The sequence below is a fragment of the Pocillopora damicornis genome, chromosome 9 (genome assembly GCF_964200805.1).
Source record: "Pocillopora damicornis chromosome 9, jaPocDami1.2, whole genome shotgun sequence".
NCBI lineage: Eukaryota > Metazoa > Cnidaria > Anthozoa > Scleractinia > Pocilloporidae > Pocillopora > Pocillopora damicornis.
In genome coordinates this window covers 18,794,783-18,811,202 of record NC_142678.1, presented here as the reverse complement: position 1 = coordinate 18,811,202, position 16,420 = coordinate 18,794,783, and the positions used below count along the sequence as shown (strand labels likewise).

Genomic DNA, 16,420 nt, shown 5'->3' with positions numbered 1-16,420 from the left:
CTATTCTCGCACATTGCGAGCCCTCAATCATAATCACTCTCTCAAGCAACCCCCTCCCGCCCAGACAACAGTTCCAACTTTAAAGAAGCTGGTAACGAATAGCAATCCAGCCCTTACAACCACCCCCTTAATAAATATTTTCGCTATACTACTGAGGACAAAATGGCGGCTGCTGTCGAAGTCCGATGGCCTAACGAGAAGGATCAGTACGAACTACAAGAGGTGATAGGTAAGATAATTATGGTAATTTTTCAAATTAAATTACACAGCTTTCTCCAGATATAAATTTTCTGTTCAGGGTATGGTGCGACAGCTGTTGTTCAAGCTGCAAAGTGCATCCCTCGCAATGAGCGTGTTGCTGTGAAGAGGATTGATTTGGAAAAGTGCGGCGCAAGTATTGACGAAATGATGGTAAGTTAGCTGCTGTGAATTATAGAATTCGTTTATTTCAATTGTAAACTAATTATGCCTAATTTATATCTATGATGATCATGTAGTGAGATTTCTTGCTGCGGTATTTTCCCGGACCAACAACAAGCCGATCATATGCTATCAAGAAAATCTACTGACAGATCGAGGCCGTTACTAACCTATCGACATCTGCTGGTTTCCTATGGACCAATGATTGTATAAATGGCCTGGTTTGAACTAATATTTTACAGCCATTTACGTCGAGGAGAATTGTAGAAAACATTGTCTATCCCTCAAAAACCGCTCGCAAGTTAAATTTCAGCTCACGTCTCTCCCCAAAAAATACAATTAAATGTTTGCTTAATTAATTTATCCATTTTTCCACGATGGCAGCTCACACTCGAATGATTTCAAGACTGCGTGTGTTTTTATTCTCAAGTGATCTGTGGACAATTTTTCAAGTTTTTGTAGGCTTCGAATCGTCTTTGCTGTTTTTATCTCGTTGGTCTTCATTAACCTTTGTTTTTGTGCAAAAATGTTCACTTTCGTTTGATTACGGAATCTGTCGACATTTGCATATACAGTTAATGTTCTGCTTGTGCACTTTGTGGCTTGCTGCTCGAAAAGTATGATTTAATGAACAGAAAAAAGGTAGTTAAAAGGTGGAACACAGCTTAAGAAAACTGAGGACCAGTCAAGGCTTTATAAGAGATGAATTTACAAGAATCTTTAAGTAGAGCAATCATTCCAGTTGTTTGAGTTGCCACTGTAAACTTCATGTGGGTAGAATCTTCCGCTTTGTTAAAATCTGTGGGGAAAAAAATATGTTCCTGATAAGGGAATCAGTTTTGTATTTTATTGCAGTACAAGTTCTACATAAATGTTATTTGATGGAAGTTTTGTGGAATGCGTCTATGAGTAGTGCTCTGATTGTGTTACACTCTCTCATGCAGAAAGAAATTCGTACCATGAGCCAGTGCAATCATGAGAATGTTGTGAATTACTACACATCATTTGTGGTGAAGCAAGAACTGTGGATAGTCATGAGGTTGTTGAATGGAGGTAGGAAACTAGTTAGGAATTTTCAAAGTGTTGGAACAATTCTTAATTAAAAGATGCCACAATTGAGATTTTCAAGGTGTTCTGTTAGAATATTTTCAACCTTGTCTGCAAGAGACATGTAGGAAAATTTCTCTCAAACACAAGGCAAATTTAAACCAACAAAGTCTAAAGAAACATCATGAGTAATCTGTAAAGGAGAAAGATGGCTTCAGATTCTACTGATTCTGAATGACTGCACTAAACAAAGTTGGGCTAAATTTGTGTTGAAAGAATAGTTGAAATGATACAACATACATGTAGACAATAGTAGGCATATAACACCAATAATGCCACTTTTCAGGAAGTGTCAAGAAATTAAATTTGGTTTGAAGTGCATAGTGTTACAATTTCCCCTTTGTCCCAGTCATTGTTGTACAAACACAGACAACAATTTGTAACATTGTTCAGATGGAGAGGGGTTGTAAATAAGGGTACTGGGGATAAAATTGGTGTTCTGGTCTAAAATACTTCATTTTCATTGTCAGTGCTAGAAATTCAATGCTGATTAGAGTGTCAGATCTGGTTTAGATTGTGGTATTGAAGTTAAATGTACATAAAGGTTATACTAAAATATCATATTATTTAATATATAAATGCATGTGAGGTATTCTACCAATGAGATAGAAAAAGTAAAAAAGTAAAGCCTTTATACAGGCCCAAATGGCCCATGGGGCCGGCACTTAACTCTGGTTTCCTTAGCATGAAGCGGCTAGGAGAATCGCTACTCCCCCCTGGATGGGATGGTAGTCCATCGCAAGGTTACCCCCAGCATATTTGCTGGTACCCATTTGTACACCTGGGTGAAGAGAAGCACTGTGAGAGTAAAGTGTCTTGCCTAAGAACACAACACAATGACCTCGGCCAGGGCTCGAACCCGGACCACTCGATCTGGAGTCAAGCGCACTAACCATGAGGCCACCACACCTCCTCTAATGAAATAGAGAAAGAAGTTAATTTTGATTTTATCAACTGAGTTAATAATGGAAACTGGCTGTCATTAAGAGTTTCAAAGCTGACATTTTGAGCATTAGCCCTTCTTTAGAGCAAAAGAGAAGTTGTTTGGCTCATTCTCATATATAGACTGTGTACCCTGTTAAAAAGTTTTGAATAAACCACAGACTGAAGAAAACTATTGGATCACTCTTTTTGCTTATTTTAAAATAATTTTGACTTGAAACTTTCTGAAAGGTGTTCTCCCATGTGTTTATGTTGTTGATCTTCTTGCATGTGTATCTTAGGTTCAATGCTTGATGTGATCAAACACCAGAAGAAACAGGGTCACCTTGTCGAAGGTGTACTTGATGAGGCTGTCATAGCATCTGTTTTGAGAGAAGTTCTAAAGGGTCTGGACTATTTTCATAGCCAGGGGCTAATACACAGGTAAATTGTTCTGCATGATCAGTGTATAATTGAATACTGTGTAATTGTCAAGCTGGCTTTTATTGATCAACAAATAATTTCAGTAGAATGTTGGAAGTAGTTAGGGTCTTTTAGGTTTCAGTTCAACATACTGTAATCTTTTCTTGTTACTAAAAGGTCTTGCCGCTCTGTGGACTAATTAGACCCAAATATAAAATCATTTTGACATGGTCTTACATTTTCCATTGCATTAGATTCTTGGATTGTCGTTTTAGGTTTTCCTTGACACCTGTATCAGCCAAATTAAATTAGATTGAGTAATTTTAAGTGAACCCTTTACATCCTAACATCAGTATGCAGATTCTCCATACTGTTCTCCATACATTTCTAAAGAGGCTGACAAGGAGAATTTGTTTAACAATCAAGAGCTGCTTTAGTTGGTGATCATCTCCTTCATTCTCATGACTTTCATGTTTGATTCAGGGGTGATATTGTAAGGAGAAATTAGATGCTAGTCACTCATTGAGTTTAAAGGGTTAAATCATTGCCTACCCATTACAAACATCCATAAGAGGGTATCACATAAGATTTTATTGATTACCTTAATCTTCCTTATCCATCAATTGCAGGGACGTAAAGGCTGGTAACATTTTGCTGGCTACTGATGGCACAGTTCAACTGGCTGGTAAATGAATTGAGAGACTATTTATCTGTTCCTGTGGAGAGTTATATTTCTGATTAAGAAAAACCTGTTATCCTCATCTTTTGTATTTTTTGTGGCCTTCCTTGTAAGTGCCTCTATGAACAGAAGTCATTTATTTAGCATGGCAAGCAGTATGTGGTGTTCATCTCCAAATAGTCTTCTCCATCAGTGTTTTATTGTCTTAAATATACTGCTCAGTGTCTAAAGGTCCCTCCTTACAAGGGTTTCCTGCCATCCTGGCCCCATTCACATAACATGAGAGTCTATAGTATCACACAAACAAATGTGATTTTGTTTTGTAGACTTTGGTGTCAGTTCAGTTATAAGTGATTATGGAGATAGGTCAAGACCCAAGGTCAGGAAGACGTTTGTTGGCACACCATGCTGGATGGCGCCAGAAGTCATGGAACAGGTATGATCATGGTGACTTTGTTTCTGGGATACTTATTAATACTATAAAGAGGAGTCTAAGGCTCCTTGAAGTTCATGTTTTGCAGTTTGTATGTTGATGTATTTATTCAATTCAGCGCCATGGGCCCATATTAAATTTATGGATGCTTATTTAAGGTGGATGCTAAATAACTTTTCCCACCTTCAAGGTAGACACTTATTTAAAGTTGAGAATTTAATCAAATAAATACAGCATGCAAACTGTATTTAGTTTGTTAAGTGTGGGGTGTGTGTACATTTTGTTTGGCCCACTTGTAAAACCATATCTTGAAATATGAAGATAGTTGGTTACATGCCCATGTTACCTGCACTTAGTAGGCAGATACAAGAATTCCTGCGGAGCTGTTTCCAATTTTGTTAGCCAATTTCATGCTCATCCTCATGTTTGCTCATCTTTGCTTTTAACCAAGTGACCAAGGCAGAATTTCTCCTTACAATATCAATACAATATCAACCAGATAAGTGATGAGATTAAAGGAAAATATCAATTTTGGGGATAATTAGTGGATCCAAAACTAAATTCTCTGAACTAACATCATGATAATTGTATGGTTGACAGTAAGGGGAATTACAAATTTGATCTGGGGATTAAAGGATTGAGAGCCTTCTCATGATCTGAAAGAAAGGAAAAAGTTATCTGCTCTTCACCAGTTCGAAATAGTTTAAAAGAGAGGGAAATTTGAGCCACAAAGCTTGTCTGAATGTTACATGTAAAGCACTGTATGCTGTTTCAAAAACTGCGCAGAATTAGTTACAGTATATTGTTCCAACTAACTTGTAAATTGATCTGTGTGTTTTAAGTGCTAGAGTACAGGGATGTATGTTGTCAGCTTTCTGTTCCACTAACCTTTAAGAACACTAGGGTGAGGGACCATGTTAACTGTGAAATGATAATAATGCAGTTTGTGCATACACCATATATTTACATCATCAGGTTCATGGTTATAACCACAAAGCCGATATCTGGAGTTTTGGTATTACAGCCATTGAGTTGGCCACTGGAATTGCTCCATATGCAAAGTTTCCAGCCATGAAGGTAGGATTGTGAGAATATGTCGAAAAATTGTAGCAAAAATGCACCTTCACTTGCACATCTACATGTACATACACTGATCAGTGGATTATTACTTCTGTTTGGATTCAAACAAACTTCCCCAAAATTAGGGAGTCAAAGAACTCTTTTGATAAGTTGTATGTCAAAAAGTAAAAGAAGTGTTGTGCACTGCAACTCCTAAAAAAGGAAAAGTGGAGAAAATTATTTTAAACTTGGGCAAAGAAAACAGTGCCACGTTGCAATATTTTCTGTCATCATAATTATGTATTGGACAGGATTTCTGTTTTATAAGATAAAACATTGCAGCAATTTACAGCTTGTCACTGTAGTCCAGCAAACTCCAAAGGTGGAGGCTAGACCTGAAAATACAAAACAAAACAAAACAATAAGGGGGATGATTCAGGATGAAGGACTTTAATACAGACTCTACATGTAAATAATGGGCAGGGAAAATTTGGGTACAAATTGTGATGCACTGCTTCACTTGATATTCTGTTGTCTGGCGCTATTGATGATGCACAAGGCTGCTGAGCAGCACACCACTTTACTTTATATAAGTTTCTCCCTTTGATTAGACAGTCAAGTATGCAGCTTGTTCCCACATATGTGTACTCTGTATGTTAGAGTGTTGTAGTGCATTATGCATTTATTCCAATCCATGTGAAATCCTTCACATGTACTGTTCTCTGTACATTTTCTATGGCACTTACAGGCAGAATTTGCTTAATGATCAAGAGCTTGACCATGAAATAATTTCTCTTATTCTCATGACCCTAATGTTTGATTCATGGTTGATATTGTAAAGATAAATCTGATAGTGGTTACTCCAGGGGGGTTAAAAGGTTAACATGTTGATTTTAGTTGCTTAAATTATAAAAAATCTGTGAGGTTATTTGAAAGCAGTCTCGTGGAAAGTCCTGTGAGCAAGCCATGTTTCAAATTTTCAGCCACATTTCAGGAAATATATATAGCCGGTAAGTGCGTAAGAAATAATTCCATGTTTGAGTACCACATTTCAATCCTCGTTAGGTCCTGATGTTGACGTTACAAAATGACCCACCCTCTATTGACACTGTGGCACAGAACGAAGGCAACAAGGAAAACTACAAAAAGTATACCAAAATTTTTAGAAAAATGATAAGCAGCTGTTTGGTAAAGGATCCCGCTCAAAGGTAAGGTATCATTATGCATGGGTAACGTGTGTGGTATAGAAATTTATGTATCATCTCTGTCACTTTCGCTAAAGCTTAAAAAGATCACTATCTTCATTTCTTCAGCAAAATATGTGTCTGCCACCGTAGTGTACCCCTGACCATTTCAAATTTTGTCCCCCTCCCTCCTTCCACTCAAAATGATAATGCGCTGACATTTATTGTGTGTTTTATTTTCTTAAGACCAGACGCTTCTGAACTTCTAAAACATCATTTTTTCAAGAAAGCCCGGGTACGTTTGTGAATTACATTATGGGTCAACCGATTGTCTTCCTGAGCTTAAGAGTACAGGCATGCAAAAATCTCGTTTGCTATTGGAAATGGTGGTCTACCGTTCTCAGACCTTAAATCTAGATCTCTCTTTGGTTTAAGTTTTTAACGCAATAGAGAGCTGCATAGCTCATCCCCTGATGAGTTCTTGCCTACAGTTTAATGGAAGACAGACGCATAAGTGACGTCGCCAGTAGTAATTTTTCTTCTTTATCATGTAAAACAAATAGATTCCATGTTGTCGTGGGTTTGTTCAACAATAAGAGTTTTAATCCACGTTTGGTGTGCTCATCGCTAACGTCAAACCGCGGTCAGCAGTTTGTGGTAAGAAGTTAGAAGTGTCGAGGCTTTCAGCTTTTTAGATCGACGTCGGCTTTCACCTGAAAAAAAAGTCAACACTTGCGCCGCCCTCTTGAATTATACAAAAGACAGGGGTCCTTCATTTCAAACACAAAACGTGGCTTAAAGATTGGTTTCAAGACTTCACCTCACGTATATTTGTAGGACATACGTGGGAACTTTCGAACAGGAACAAAAAAAAGCGTGGAGGGGTTAAATTACCTGAAACTGCCTTGCCCGAAGTTCAAACGTGAACGGCAAACAGCGCACGTGACCACTGGAGTCTGGACACGTGACTCAGAAACAAACGGGGATCGAAAACTGCCTAATAAATCACAGAAGACCTCAAATTGCGTCTAATAACATCAGTTACACACTCGACTACCACTTTTTTTGTTCTTACCACATTTTGACGTTATCTAAAATTTATTATTCAACAGACTCGCAGCAGCATGGAATCTACTTGTTACATTATGATACCCTACATAGCTAGGGTTACCTTCACAGGTTGCTGTACAAATATTTTAGCATCAGTTACAAGTTCAACTCTAAGTAAGCATTTACCATGCTGTTCACCGTTAATAAAATTTCCTTACATCAGGGAGCTGGAAAACCTGATGTAGTTTGTATTCAGTGAAAAACAACATATTTTGCTAAGGCTCTGCGGCTTCTATTTCTTATTTTTTTGTTTGAGTGGTGAGAAGAAGATTTGATTGTTGAAATTATCTTCATCTTGTGTTCTTGCAGGAAAAGGATTTTCTGGTGGAGACGTTGGTCCCGCTAATGCCCTCTCTGGGTGAAAGATCTCAAAAGGTATGTAGGATTATATAACCCCCTAAGTCCCAAGATGCGCATCGCAATTATCCCATCAAGCTGTTATCATTTCCTTGTTAGAGAGCCAAGAGAATTAGGTGTTTGATCAAGAGAAGTACCCTCAACCGATACGTCTGTGTATTCTTAATACATTTGTGCCGGATAATAAGTTGAAATTGAGGGGGGAAGTTACATTTTTATTCCTTTGGGGAGTTAAAGTGTCTATCTAATAGACTTGATCCGTAATGATATCGTGGTCAAATGTTTTTTTTTTGGTATTCGATTTCCCTGATCACTTCGTTGCTGTACAATCGTTATTTAGACTTATCACAAATGCATTTTATTGTGTTCACTTATCTTCGTTTTAAGGTAAAGCGAGTCCCAGGCTCCAGTGGACGACTTCACCGAGCTGCCGATGGCAGCTGGGAGTGGTCTGATGACGAGGCGAAAAACGACGGTGACAGCGACGGTGACGGTGACGATGAAAAATCGGCAAAAGCAGATAATGTCAAGGTAAAATAATAAATGATTGATAGGTAAAAAAATTTGGTTCGGAAAATTGTGCCGTAGTAGTAGTACTTTGAGGATGATAAGGAAACCTTACTGTTGGCACAATGGACTCTGGATCGGACGATTCAGCTTAGAACCTTCGACGGGTTGTGTGTGTTATTTTCTTGCGCAGGACACTAACTTTGAAAGTGCTTTTCTCTACCCAGGTGTATTAATAGTTCGGAAAAAACTTGACATAAAAGGTAGTCCTTCAACCCAAGAAGTATTATCTCATATTTTGAGATTTTAGTCCTCGCATCGCAAGATACACCCCATCTTGTAATCACCACCAGCGACATTAAGACTGCAGACTTCTCCAGGCGATTAGATCAACTGCCCATGCAACACCTTAGCAAACTTTACGTTCTGCTGCCATGTGTTTTTTGTTTCAACAACTTAGAGTGGCACGTTTCTTTCATTTGTGCACTAAGGACACACGCCAAGGAAACAAATCGAAATGCGCCAATTACAGCTGTTGAAAATCAATCAATGACAGTGGCGCACAATGTTTCATAACCGTAAGCTTAATTAGTCTCCTGAAGAGGACTAGCAATATGCAGTCGAGACGTTGCAATGAGAGACAAACGATATCACCCCATTATTCTTTATTACCGTACCATGAGAACAATAAACTAGGACTACCTTAAAGACTAACATCAGTATCCTTGGGTTACACATTTTCAATGTTGATTAACCCTTTACTCCCAAACATCAGTATGCATATTCTCCATACTACTCTCTAGACATTTCCAAGGGTTCTGGTAAGGAGAATTTTTCGACAATCAAAAGCTTCTTTGCTTTGTGATCATCTCCTCTATTCTCACGACCTTAGTGTTTGATTCAGGGGTGATGTTGTAAGGAGAAATGAGATGTTGGTCGCTCTTGGGGGGTTAAAGGGTTCAAATATGAAAAACTGTCTTTTTCTTCTTTCAGGAAAGTGCACCAAAATCCGAAGGACCAAAAGTCAACATTCAACCGTCCACACCGACATCGCCTAAACCTCGTAAGTCAAAATGTTATTTCTAATCAGACGTCAGATTTTTTTGTATCGTAAACTCATCTGCGTGCTAACCGTGCAAGTGGCGAAGGGAGCCAGTTAAAGTATCCGAGAACATTAACGACTATTTTTGGTTACTCGAATGACTTTACGCGTTTGAAGTGCAGAGGTCGTTTTCAAGCCGTTCAAGATTTGGTCTGTACGGTGCACAATAAAACAAGGATCCTTTTGTTTTTAAGCGAAGATTTTGCTTCATGACTGTACCGATCATTTTGTGTCAGCACGGTTATCGGGATGGATTTACCTTCTATTTTTATCTGCCTTCTCACCCAGCTTCATCGCACCAATTTTTTCAGCTCATACTGTTAGGTATGTTCTTGACAAACGATGTCGCGAGAATTCAGTTAACTCTCCGTCACACAAGAACACTTCGAGCCTTGGTTAGGATACTATACTTCAGGAAGCGCTGGGAAGAGAAATTTTCAAACGAGTGTTGAACGTAATCCGCGTCTTAGTGTGTTTTGTTTTGATTTTCTTTTTTTCAGATAATAGCCTCTGCTCTCATTGACTGAAGTAGAAAACTCTTGCTATCCTGTCATCAGTTCGGAAGCCTACTTCGTTTTCCCGCGCTTGCATCGGTTGTTCTCGTAAAGAAATATACCATTTAAGTTCTCGTTGGCTGCTTTTAATTTTGACTTTCTTTTTCATGTTTGTTCTGATCAGCTTCGGCGAGTACTTTGACACTATTTTAAGACAATCATTTGAAAGGCGCTCCTCTCCTTAGGTTCCTTCCTAACGCTGCAGAAAACTTGCGAAACAGTGCTCTTGATCCCGCAGGTAACAATTTTTTGGTGTTCACCCTGATGTTAATTAATATTTTCACTTTTCAGCGGCACAAATCAACTTGGATCTTACTCTTAGATTAAGGTGAGTTGTTCATGTTTTTCGTCCGTAAAAAATCTAGTGATAGGAGCGTTTGTGAAATGATTATCATGAAAAGTGTGCCGTTATGTCAGCAGTGAGCGAATGCGCTGGACTCCTGATCGGGAGGTCTGGGCCCAAGCCCTGGCCGTGTCATGGTATTCTGTTGTGGGGTAAGACACTCTTCTAACGCATTGCCTCTTAAAAGGGGGTAGCTATCAAGGAGAACCTGACGTAATGATGGGGTCGACCTTGTGGTGGACTGATATTACTACATGTGACTGTATCTAAATTTTTTTCTTTCATGTGCATAACTGGTAATAGTTTCCATCATCCGTCAATCTTTTCAGGATAAAGGCCTTCATAATTAGCGCGCCTACTTTGACCGTATTTCAGTTACAGCGTGGATATAAGTGGATATATATCGAATTCATAGCTTTCCCCTCAAACTCCTTTTTTTTCCCTCAACAGAAATGCAAAGAAAGAACTGAATGATATCAGATTCGACTTTACTCCTGGTAAAGGTTAGTGAGATATTTTGCCTCTTTTTCAAAATATCTTGATTTCCAGTTCTTCTTATGGATAATAATTCATTTTAACCTGTTGTTTTTTTCCCCTGAGTTGTTTACCTCGCACAGCTTTTTGTTTTTGTTTAGTTTAATTGACCATCTGATTTGCAGAAAACGTTTCCAGCCAAGAACTGTTACACTTCATTATCTTTTGATATTTTTAATAATTTCTGGCTTATTTCCCCTCTTGGTTTGCTATACATACTGTTACCCTTGCGAACAGATCAACAATCTCAGTGAGCTATGTAGTAATATTGCATTACATTTCTTTGGTAGTTCATATATTTATTTATAATTATTATTTTCATTAATATCATAATCACCATCGTGATCGTTAACATTACAAGTATTGACGTGATTTCACTGTCACGCTCAGTGGTTTTTGGAACTCTGGCGATAACTGGTTTTTTTCTTTTTTTTGTTTTCGTTTCACCCATTCTGATCTGGTGCCACCGCAGATACTGCTGAGGGTGTGGCACAGGAGTTGGTTTCTGCAGGTTTGATAAGTGGGCAAGATTTAGTTGTTGGTAAGGAAGTTTAATTGAATTCGTAATTCAATTTAATCCAATCCAATAAATTTTCATTAGTAACTGTTTATATTGTTGTTACTGCGGCAACTCCAGCTTTTGTTCACGTCCTTATTGATGCTTTTCAGATTGGGCGCTCCATTTGGGAAAAAAATGGGGGAGGGGGGATAGGGGGGCATAGTTGCAATGGAACAGTTGTTTACGGCAATCGGAGTCGTACAATTTGTTGATATATTCCTGCATTCTAGTGTCTTACAGGGCTCTTTTTTAACAGTCCAGATTTCTTTGTTAAATTGTTATGTTCCTACTGGTTCGAAGTTTAATTGCATTTTTACCCTATTAACTGTTTGTTGCTGGCAGTGAAGTTTATTTTATTATCAATATGTATGTAAATGTTTCATTTTCAGTTGCTGCCAATCTAAGAAAAGCAATCGATGATCCTCCAAGCAGCAAGTCTATGACTTTTCCACTTGTGAGTATATTTGCTTGTTTTAGGTTACAAACATTTCTTTAGCCCTTTGCGCTCTTAAATCAGTAAACGCATTCTCCATTGTGTTTTCTGTACATTTGTTATAGAATTAAATATGAGAGTTTCCAGAACTTCTTATGTTGGTGATCATTATGACCTTAATGTGTGATTTTAGCGATGATGTTGTAAGGAGAAATTAGACGCTAGTTAAAACGGAAAAAAAAAACCGGAGCTTCGACGAAACAACACCTGTTACGGATAAGCAAACAATGAGATAAAAAAAGCGTTCAAAAAGGTCGATGTGCATACATAGCTACCACAACCACAATATGGAAATTTAGTGTTAACAACTGGGTTGAAAACGTAAAATTGGCCACCGTAAAGGGTAAAAAAGCTAACGTTTCGAGCGGTAGCCCTTCGTCGTTAGCCCTTCATCAATCGCTCTGATGAAGGCTAACGCTCGAAACGTTAGCTTTTTTACCCTTTACAGTGGCCAATTTACGTCTTCAACTCAGTTGTTAACACTAAATTACCTGCTATACTCTCTCACCGACGCAGCACCACAGTTTCTTTAGAAACTTACCCCCTTTACACAATAAGGAAACCTTTTTAGGGTAGATGTGTGTAGTGTTTCATTTAATTTATTTGTTTTGTTTTACTACTTTTTTCCCAATAATTGCAGAAATCAAGTAGTCATGAACCTCCCGATGATAGGACGTTGATTGGATTCGCGCAGCTCACGATAAACTCTTAGCGACGGTGGAACAGCACTAGTAATTCAAAAAGAAAAGAAATATTAAAGTAATCTAGTTTTGTGGCCCTCACCATATTCCATTTTTTAGCTATATTGTTCTCAACAGGATGTAAGAGAAATCATTGGACGAATTAAGTAGAGAAGAGTTAATGCAATCGTAAGAGGAAATTAACCAATGGAAAAGCTGCAGCGAGCAGTTAATCCTTTAATTCCTAGAATAGATTAATATTTAGCTTCTCCTTTCAATATCTATAAATATCTATAAATTCAGCAGCAAACAGGTTGTGAAAATACTCAAACCCATCAAGCAGAAATTGTCATCTTGATCCAACACCAAATTCTCGTCGCTAATTTACACGTTAATGTGTCGCAGCTGGAGGGGAGAATTAACATTCAGACCCTGGGGTCAAATGGTGCAGCGCCGGCCCATAAAATTGTTCTCCTAGAATGAGAAAGAAACTAAATTTTTCGCTTGGTCGTCAATTAAAGAAAGAGGGACAACGGAACAGTTATGAACTTCCACGAGGAAGAAAGAACCAGTTTCACCATCTTTCTCCTTTTCCTACTGTATGTACCTGCACATAGATCTGATCCTAGTGGTGTGCAAGACGTTTGTTGCGTGTGGATCTGGTAATAACCTCTTATTAAACGAAGTCCTATGTGGCTCAGTGGTAGAGGAAAATCTGAAGGTTTTGTGGTTCGATTCCTCATAGGAACTAATCAATTTCTCTTTCTGGAACGCTAGCTACAAAACGGAAAACATTTTTCTTTTTGACCTCTTTAGTTACAAAAAGGGGCTGTTGCGTAATATTTAGCAACAGCACTTGCAAATGTTGGGGTTCTATAAAAGGTCCTTTACGGACTTTGCAAGTTAGATTGAAATTTTCATTGTCTTTTTGTTTTGTTTGTTTGGATATCCAAGGGGCAAATTTCCTCTTGATCGCTACAACAAAAGAGGGCATGATATTCACTCGGCAGGAATATTATGTGTGGGAAATGCATTTAATGCCTCGAGGACAGTTAATTGCCTTATTACCCCTTGGTTCTTTATGTCTTGTTTCTCTGCGAGTTTGAGCTCTACTTTGGTATTTCTTTGTGAACAACTCCATACCAGCAGAGCCACACACGAGAACTCGGTCCTTTGGAGGGAAATATCATTCTCGTCTAGCTTTGGCTCCTGATTGGCATAAAAGGAAAATATCTTGGTTCTGATTGGTGGAGGCACAATAATACACATTTCATACTGTCCCTCATTTGAAAATCTTTCCTCCTGAACGATTTCCACTCTTGTCTTCCTTTGGCTCCTAGTATGCTCGAAAGGAAATATCTTGGTTCTGACTGGTCAAGGCACAGTAATACACATTTCATACTGTTCCTCGTCGAGAAATATCTTCTCGTGAACTTCAAGTCTGTGAATTTGTGCTAGTCATGTACGTATAGATTGGAACGCGTTCAATGCATTCATATGCAACGCGCTAACTTGTCTGAAGTATATACCCCACTACTGCTAGATAAACTGAGCTAGAAAGTATTTTATTAAACAAATGTGAGTTCATGTGATGGCTGCTATTTATTTAATGCATTCGTTCCAGGAGCACCTGCTAGAATGGGCACAACATTTGTCCTGGTGTTCTGGTATACATACCCGTGTGGGTCCTGGGTTCGGTTTTAAGTCGTCCAGGCGGTCTTAAACTTTCTGGGGTTTCGTCTGAAAGTTCTAAGTCCCACTATTGGCTTTAAAATGACTTCATGAACACAGAGACGTGAAATCAACGGAAGACAAGGATACCAATGTGTATCCCTTCTAGCACCCTAGGTAGCATCCAGAGCAGCTTTCAGAGCATCGTCTTAAATTGTCTTAAATGTCTGAAACACAGATCGCGTACGATGTTTGGGCCACCTGTGGTGACACTGGCAAGGTCCTCTATCCTCTTAAGATATTTTTGCGCTGCCAAATTGGATCCACTTGCTCATGTTTGACACACGACCGCTGTGTTTGGGTTGTGTCCAAACCCTACCGGCCAGAGGTACGCCTGAGGAGCACTAGTAACGAGTTTCCGAGTCGAGTGATTATCGGAAATTGTCGGCTATTGCAATATGGCGGACTACTCTTGGAACACTATTTGCGATTTACTAACAGTCAAGCGATGTGATTGAACCAGACATGAACATTATAACATACTTTCCATGTGAAGAATACATTGTTGAGTTTAAATCTAAGAAATTTCGCTAAATTTTGTGTGGCTGTTTCCTTCACCCTCGTCGATCTTAAGTTTCTTATTCAGCAGAGCCTTAGCTTAACATTGTGGCCGCTAAGACCTACGCTTGCCATGGTAAACAACAGTTATGAATAGTATCGCCGCGATAATGCCCTTGTCCGAGTGCTACTGTTTGGAAAGATCCCCAAGATGAAATTTCTACTGTCTTGTACCTCCAGCCGGTAGGATCTCATTGGAATCATTTTTTTCAAGAATATCTTCTTCCTTGGTCGTGTACCTACCACTGTTTATTTGATAGCACAGCACACATGCTACAGCATTAAATGACGCCTTATAGGGAATCACCTGAAACTAAAGCACGCATTATTTGGCAAAAGGCAAGGGGTTTCTGGTTGATGTGAAAATAAGAAAGGTTTGATATATTTTTACTAGTAGCAATTTTTATTTGAAAATACAGTAGATAACAAAGGCACAGGTTAATGTCATTTATATAATTGTATGAATTCAGTATATATAAGTGATAACCATTCTGTATTTTCAGCAGAAAAGTCAAATGTGGAGCAAACTGTAATAAAATTGGGCAAAGTCAACTAAATATGCAAGCTGTACCTCTAACTGGTAGTATTTTATAAGCCCGCCAAGATCCTACCAGCTAAAGGTTCAAGACCAAATAAAAAGCATAAATAAATGTATACGTATTCTTGAAAAAAATAATTCAAGAGAGTGTAAGACTTATTTGGAGTGCACATAAAGTAAAATGCGAAACAAACCTTTGTAACAACTGGACAAAGTTGACTAGATATGCAAGCTGTTTTACTAACTGGTAGTATTTTCTAAGCCTCCTGAGGTCCTACCGGCTAGAGGTACAAGACAACAGAAATTTCATCTTGGGGATCTTTCCAACCAGCAGAACTATAACAAGGGCATTATGATGGCGATGCTATTCATAATTTTGTTTACCTTTGCAAGCGCAGGTCTTAGCGGCTGAGTGAGCTAAAACTCTGCTGAAAAAGAAACTTAAGGTTAGTCCGCCATATTGCTATAGCCGACAATTTCCGATAATCACCCGACTCGGAAACTCGAAAAATGACGACGAGGAGACGAAATTGAAAGCTTGCCATACCAGAAAACAGCTGTTAGATTCAAACACCTCTTCGTTAGCACTTTTAGTTTTCTTTTGTTTTCCTACTTGACGTTGCTTCGTTCATGAATGTTGTAATTTTTCGTCGTTCGTGTGAAATGTGTTAATGCAAAATGTGTAATTTAAAATTGATTTTTCACATTCTTTCGAGGAAAGATCTGGTGAGGATGACAAGCGGTTGGCGCAATCAATCAGAGTCCTTATTAACAATCGTTTGGATCTGTTGTCAACATGGCTCTAATAATGGAGTAGTAGCACTTTGTTGGTGTTTCTTCTGCAGACGCAGGTGTTGAGGCGGTTATCGGTCTCATTGATTACCATGCCTGCGAAGGGAAAGCTGTTGTTGATTGCTGGGTGTGCATCATTCAGAACTGAAAGGAAATTTGTAGCAGCGGCCAGCGAGGGTATCGTCGAAGATACCTTTGCTCTTGTTCCTGAACTCAATCAAAGACCGAACAATCTTCATGAGCAATTTGCCATCCTAAAGAAATGCCGCGGAAAGTTTGAGTGTATTATTTATGAGATGTTTTTGATAAGGAAAAAGAGACCGACCTGAACACTCA

The 16,420-nt window shown here is 38.6% G+C and overlaps 1 protein-coding gene across 1 annotated transcript; it reads left to right on the top strand.

Moving 5' to 3' along the window:
* Positions 1–105: 105 nt before the first annotated feature.
* Positions 106–14,052, top strand: LOC113672819 (serine/threonine-protein kinase OSR1). Its single transcript, XM_089182620.1, has 17 exons — positions 106–229; positions 299–411; positions 1,365–1,473; positions 2,751–2,892; positions 3,501–3,556; positions 3,877–3,986; positions 4,959–5,060; positions 6,108–6,250; positions 6,473–6,521; positions 7,646–7,711; positions 8,081–8,224; positions 9,194–9,263; positions 10,148–10,184; positions 10,650–10,702; positions 11,206–11,274; positions 11,682–11,746; positions 12,426–14,052. Exons 1-17 carry the CDS (start codon positions 163–165, stop codon positions 12,495–12,497), a joined length of 1,467 nt encoding a protein of 488 aa, XP_089038746.1. The 5' UTR covers positions 106–162; the 3' UTR covers positions 12,498–14,052.
* The last annotated feature ends 2,368 nt before the right edge of the window (positions 14,053–16,420 follow it).